This window comes from Chinchilla lanigera, unplaced genomic scaffold (assembly GCF_000276665.1).
Source record: "Chinchilla lanigera isolate Chin_1 unplaced genomic scaffold, ChiLan1.0 scaffold00096, whole genome shotgun sequence".
Taxonomy (NCBI): domain Eukaryota; kingdom Metazoa; phylum Chordata; class Mammalia; order Rodentia; family Chinchillidae; genus Chinchilla; species Chinchilla lanigera.
Genome location: NW_004955497.1, coordinates 5,583,884 through 5,590,911, shown reverse-complemented (window position 1 = coordinate 5,590,911; position 7,028 = coordinate 5,583,884). Strand labels below are relative to the sequence as shown.

The following is a 7,028-nucleotide window of genomic DNA, read 5'->3' as shown; positions in this document are numbered from 1 at the left end:
ACTGGCTAGGGGGTCTGGGTAAAGGCAAAGCTCAGACTTGCACCTCTGGTCAGTGCCTTTTGGAGCACGCGCTCACTCGGAGAAGGGTGTGCACGGTTGAGAGTCTGTTCACCCCACCCGCAGCCAGGGAAGACCCTGGGGCTTCCGAGTGAAATCCACCTCTCTGCCGCGGGAGCAGGGAGGCCAAGACTCCGTCTTTAATGGCGGCGGGGTCCTGATGCACACGCTGCCCTCAGGGAGTAGCTGGGAAATACCTGGCTCTCTCCGTGCGTTTCAGCTGGGAACCGTGGCAGTGTGGGCGAGCACAGACTTGAGCCCAGGAGTCCAGCCGCTCCCTGAACACTGGCTGTCTTGGCGCAGGGCGCGCAGGGCTGAGGGTTGCATTGCTTTTTGATAGATGAGGTTTAAGAATATCATCTTGTGATTCATTTTCTATTTTCTCCATCTGTTCTTCTTCCCCTTACTAGGTTACTTGAACATTTTTATTACAATTTATCTCTTTTTAAAAAAATTTTAATAGTTCATACTGGGCATTTAAAATTTATTACATTTTACTTTCAAGTGATCTATACTATGTCAAGTCTAATATGAAACCCTTATAATACTGTAATTGTGTTTCTTTCTTCCAAATCTTTGTGTTTTTGTGGCCAGATATTTCAATTTTGCAGATGTTGTAAACCTCCTATCATATTATTAGTCATTTTATTTAAATCTTGAGAATAATTCAGTAACAAAAAAATTACACTGTATTTTCACAATTCTTATTATACAGTTCTTATTCAGTCTATTGATATTGGCTACTCCTCCCACACACCCCTGCCCCCCAATCACGTACAGTCTTCCCAGTTCTAATAAATAGGTCAATAAAACACTTGCCATTTTAGTACATTTTTATAATGAAATATTTTCTATTTGATAAGAGTTTTCTCTTCACATACAAGGAGGCAAATAGTTTTTTGTTTGCTTTTATCAAGTTTAAAACAGTAGGGGAAGATCTGTGAATTGCTCAACTGCCTGAAATAATTAACAAGAAGTGCAACTTACTCTTTTCTCTCTACCCTTGGATTTTATTGGCATTTTTTATCTTGGTTTTATGTATGTGGACCCATTTGGGCTGAGACTGCCTAACTGCCTCTTCAGGATTAGAAAACTGGCTTGCATTCCAATCATCATTTAAGATGTGACATTTAACTCCTCTGATTATTTCTGCCAGGTGTGGTTTTTCATAGATTTTAAAAATGTCTTTGATAAATTTGAGGCTATGTGAAACGATTAGAATTTTTTTCTCCAGCATGTCTTATATGCAGTGGGTGGCCTTAACTTTATCTAAAGTGACTAAGCCTATTCATACTTTAAAGCTTATTTCTCTACTTATTCTGGAGTTGCATCGCACCCTGGCTGCTCAAACTGCCTCCCACTAGTTACCTATAACAGTAAAATTATAAAACAGCATTTGCAATTCTGACTCAAAAGCTTGTATTATATACTGGCATGTTATATGTTAATCACGGGGAGTTTTTTTTTTTTTTAATAGGATACAGTGATTTATGAGCGACTTTCAAAAGACTCTCTATTTATGGCAGAGACATTAACCCATCTGGAACATTTTGCCATGGAAGGTGAGAGGAAGTTGTTGGCAATCCCTTCCCTTTGGAAATGCTAGTGTTGAAATTATAACCTGAATATGTCACCGGTGCTTTAGGGACATAGTAGTGAGCACAGGGAGTGCATTTGTGTGTGGGACTTCGTAATATCTTCAGTTTGCTGAAGACTTCTCAAAGAAACCATGCTGAGACATTTTTATTTTCTCTTTGTTTTCCCTTTCAGCACTTCTGTGCCTATGAGCAAGCAGTAAAATGTGTGTTTTCACTGTGTGTTCCCTCTCTCTGGCTCATCACTGTCCACTTCTCTGTGCTATTGCCTTTTACCCAGTTGTATTAGGAACTCAGCCCACAGTTGGAGAGAAACACAGGCTTTTTCCAGGATGTGTTGTACGTTTTGAAGTTGGTTATTTCATCCATGTAACTAAAAAACTGACATAGTTGACGTTTTCCTGCTTTCCTTCTGGTGTTGCAAAGGCAATTTAAAATTTGTCGCTAGACACTAGATTCAAAACGGGCAAGCAAAGCAACCTGTTCTCGTAATTAGAGAATAACAGGGCTGGGGATGTAGCTCAGTGGCATAAGTGCCTGCCTGGCAAGCACAAGGTCATCAGTTCGATCCCTGGTACCACAGAAAAAATAAAAAACTAAATAAAGTTTTGGGGCTGGGGATTTAACTCAGTGGCACAGTGCCTGCCTTGCAAAAGCGAGGTCATCAGTTCGAGTCTCGGTATCGGAAAACCCGCCCCCCCCAAAAAAAAAATTAGAGAATAACAAAACTCCACTAGCCATGGCGTTCCAGTGCCACCTGGAACTTGTAAGACAAGTGTAACTCAGCCGGACGGTGCCTCTCATTATGTTAGCTTGTTTCAACGATTTATCACCTCGAGATGGACCGGTTTGGTCTAAGACAATGATTGGTTCTTCCTGCTCACCCCAGCCCTTGACTTCTCTGCTGTATGGTAAAAGAGACTTCCATTTAACCTGCACAAAGTAAAGCTGCTTAACAAGGTATGACCAAATGTATGTAACCAATTAGAAAATATCCTGTCATTTGCTTTTTGTATTTCCTCCCAGCAACCCATATAAGTGACTGTAAAACCTCAAGATGGGGCTGATGATTTGGAACTGAGAGTCCCATCAGCCCACTAGTGTAATAAAGCGGTATGCTTTCCAAAGATCCTCGGTACCATGTCTTCTCTCTGGTCTGTTCCCGCTTCTGCAACAGTGTTCTCATGTGTCTCTTAAGGAAATACAGTTCCATGAGTGAGTTTCACACAGGGGAAAACATTCACTGGAAGTCTAGCAGAAGCTTTGAGAGCCGGGTGTGACGTTATATAATGGTAAAGCTACGAATATCCTTTTTAAAATCAGATTTTATTGGCACATTTTAGCTATACATAATGATCACATTTACCATAGGGAATTTGTATGTGTACATGATATAACTTTATTCTTTCTTTCATTCCCCAGTAGTAATATCCTGAAAGCTGTACTAATTTTCTCTTAGTTTTGTAGCTGCTATTTCGTACAGACATGTTCCAGCCTGAAAGTGTGAATATTTTTTGCAGGCTTCTACACTGGGCCTCTTGCTGCTATCTAAAATATTAGTGTTAGCCTAAAATAGTACAGTATGGCTTTAAAATGTTTCTTCAACATGTCCTGAAATAGTGGGACTTAAGTTAATGTTCTGTTGCTTTAGAGATCCGGCAGTAACTAAGACACTCACCTGCATCCATCCATTCATTCACTCACTCAATCAACAAACAGTTCCTGGGCATCTATGAAGTGGCATCTACTGTTCTAGGCCTCTGGGACAGTAGTGAATGAAATGTGGAATGAAGCTCAAGCCTCAGGCCCTGAAGGAATCTGCTGATCAGTAGATAATGGCAGATGGCACTAAGCGCTAGGAAGAAAGACAGAGCAGGACGAGAGAGCAGGGAGTGATGCAGACCTCCGGCTAGAGTTCAGTTAGGCAGAGGCTGAAGGAAGAAGGGGCGGGAGGGAGAACCTGCGGCTTCCCTGCGGAGGGAGGCCCAGCCGAGGACGGTTGAGAAAGCGGAAGAGTCTGGAAGACAGAGGACAGCAGGAACACCACGGAAGACAAGGATGGGTGGAGAGGAGTGGGACAGGGAGCCGGGCAGACCGTACAGGGAAGGGCAAAGCTCGTTAAAATTCTTGCAAGGGCTCTGCTTCTCCTTGGTCACCGCTGACACCACCAGGTTGATCATGTTCTTTTTCGCAGGCCTGAGAACTCTGTGTGTGGCCTATACTGACCTGGCTGAGGAAGAGTATCAACACTGGCTGATGGACTATAAGAGCGCTAGTACAGTTATACAAGGTAGAATTCAGAGACTGGAGGCATGCTACGATGCTATTGAAAAGGTAATGTAGCTAATATGTACTCCACCAGGACAATTACAGGAAAGAAAGTCCTTTGTCCGTGTTTTCATATTTTCATGTATTTTTTAAATTCATTTTTTATTTTTTTAATTTTTGAGACAAGGTCTCGCTACGTTCCCCAGATTGGGCTCAGACTTCAACCCGCCTGCCTCAGCCTCCCAGAATATTAATGTAATTTTTTTAAATGGTGAAATTCCAGAGTTTTTTCCTTCAGAAATATAAATTTGTTTTACAGTAAAAATTCGTAAAATATGTCTTACAAAATATTTCTTTGTCTTTTGAGTCACGTTATAATCACTTCTGCCATGTAATCTTTTTCTTGCTTTCTTTTGTGGGAGGAGGGTCTCACAGTGTACTTCAGGCTGGCCTTGAACTCACTGTGGAGCCAAGGCTGGCCTCAAAAGCACTGTGTTCCTCTTGCCTCAGCCTCCTGAGTGCTGGGATAACAGACATGTGCCACCACGCCTGGCTTCACGTTCATTATAGATATAAAACTAGAATAATAATCATCTATAATGTTGGGCTAATCACTAAGTTCTGGTGTATAAGCTTCCAGTCTCTCTCTCTCTTTCTCTCCTTTCTCTCTTCATATGTATATATATATATATATGTGGTTTGTGTTTGTGGTATTTTATCATGTACACCTAACATATATACATGCAAGTTTTTCCAATGGTGATTAGCCTATGCTATGTCTACTGCATGAATCATAAATTTTTGTGTAATAAATTGAGATTATTTTCCACATCACTGATTATTCCAACTTGCTGTTTTCCTTGGTTTATTACTCATTGTGTTAGTATACGGATCTCCTTTTACTGTGTGCTGTGTTGTCTGGTGGTTACTTTTCCCAAGGGTAATCTCTGTTACTCTGAAGTTATTATGAATCTGTGTTACTCTGAAGTTATTATGAATTTTCTTCAGCTGAGGCCTCAGAAGTGTCATAGGTCTTGGGATAATCTTTATCTTAGTTTCCTGGCTTTAGATTCATTTGTTCTTTGGCCCCATGAACTCTGCACTTGACTCTTGTGAGAGTTGGACAATAACAGGTTTAGACGGGGATTTTCTTGACATCTTTGGGTCCATCTTTTTTTGTTCAGTCCTGTATCTATAGGGATGGTACCTACTCTAGCTTCAGCCAGGTGCACGGATACCATACACCGTTCCTGTACGTGCTTGCTCAGCATCTGCCGACAAATCACGGTGCCTGGACGAACTGAGTGTGCAGCCCACCTCTTCCTTGTGCTTCCATTTTGGAGTCTCCAGTGGCACGTTCCCACTGGCAACACAGGCGTGTGAGGCAGATGGCAGATGGCCGTCACTTGGGAGGAATGAATTCCTGGAGACTGAGGCACGCAGGCAAGACTTCTGTGTGGCTGGTGCTACATCTTGCCTTTTGTTAAATCTCCAGGGGAGACTTGCTCTGGGGTGGCATGAATGGAGCATTGATGGGAACCCATGAAAATGGCCATATCAGAGGAACAATCAGAATGAGGGGACTGCCTCATGTAAACAGGGTTTGATCACAGGAGCCTGGGTTTTCTCAAAAGATGTCTTACAGTAAGAACAACAAACTCTGAACCTTGAATTTTGTGTTATTTTTTAATTTATGCTGTCAGTTGTAGTTTTGTAGGCCTGGAAGACTTTCCCTCCATGTAGAATGGCTACTAGTCTTATTCTTCTAGTGTCTGTTTTAAAATTCTGTCTTGGCCACTTATGACTTGTGTTAACTTGAACATCTCGTTGATGTTGTATTAGTCATATGCCTGCTTTCTGCAGCTAAAGTTTCTTTTTCCTGATATTGAGACCTGAATCCAAGGCCTTCATGCTGAACTTCTCGCCAAGTCTTTTCAATTTTTAAAATTTTTATTTTTAGACAAAAGTTCTTATTTTGAGCAGCAATAACAAGGAAAATTCCTATATTTGAAAAAATAATCATTAAGTACATTACAATTTAAATCATAAATCTAAAGTAATTAACCGTCATGTTACCAGGCGTTTTTACTGGTTTTTGACTGACTGATTGAATCAGACTTGATTCTGAGGCCATCTGGCTTTATATTTAATTTTAAACATTCATTTAAAAATTATAACAAATTCACTGAGACATAATTCATGTACTATACAATTACTCATTTAAAATACAGAATTCTATGATTTTTGGTACATTCACAGAGTTGTATAATTGTCAACCATAATGAAAAGAGAGTATTTTCAACATTTTCCCCAAACTCCGCGTTTATGATTCTTCCCTAATTCTCTTCTTCCCTACCCTCTGCGGCCACTGCTCTACTGTCTGTTTCTGCAGACTGGCCTTCCCTGGATATTTCATAAAAATACAACTATATAATATATGGTCTTTACTGACTTGATTCTTTATTTGCCTTAATATTTTCAGCATTCATCTATATGGTAGTATGTATTGGTGCTTATTTCCTTGTCAGTTCTGAACAATATTCCATTGTATGGATACTCAGTTTGTTTATCCATTCCCCTATCATGGACCTTTGGATTCCACTTCTGCTATGAACAATCATTTGCAAGTTTCACTTGGTTACATCTTCTCATTTATCTTGCAGTGCGAGTGAAATTGCTGGGTTGTATGATAAAATGGTTACATTCTACTTCCAGGGTATGACGGAATGCTCAGCTACATCTCACATCTCTCATGAACCTCTCTCATCTACATTCTCACTTCCAGGGTACGATGCTTCCAACATTTTTCTCACCCTCATCAGCACTCCTTGCTGTACTTGATTATAACCATCCTAGTGGCTATGAAGTTGCGTCTCATTAATTTAGGTTTCTTTAATGATTAATGATATTGAACACTTCTTCATGTGTATATTGATTGTATATCTACTTTGGAGAGACGTCTGTTTAAATCATTTGGCCATTTTTTAAATTAAAAGGTTTAATTTTTGGAACAGTTTTAGGCTAATAGAAAAATGAAGCACACAGAAGAAATTAAAGAGGAAATTAAAAAATACCTACAAACAAATGAAAATGTAAATACAACTTACC

At 40.2% G+C, this 7,028-nt stretch overlaps 1 protein-coding gene across 4 annotated transcripts in view; it reads left to right on the top strand.

Annotated features, from left to right (window-relative positions):
* The window catches only part of LOC102025027 (phospholipid-transporting ATPase IB-like), a 216,397-nt gene that overhangs the window by 110,520 nt on the left and 98,849 nt on the right, over positions 1-7,028 (top strand). For all 4 annotated transcript variants that reach the window (XM_005406339.1, XM_005406337.1, XM_005406340.1 and 1 more), the window contains 2 exons: positions 1,535-1,619; positions 3,847-3,986. In XM_005406339.1, the coding sequence (XP_005406396.1) occupies positions 1,535-1,619; positions 3,847-3,986 (225 nt within the window). The remainder of the gene's footprint in view (positions 1-1,534; positions 1,620-3,846; positions 3,987-7,028) is intronic.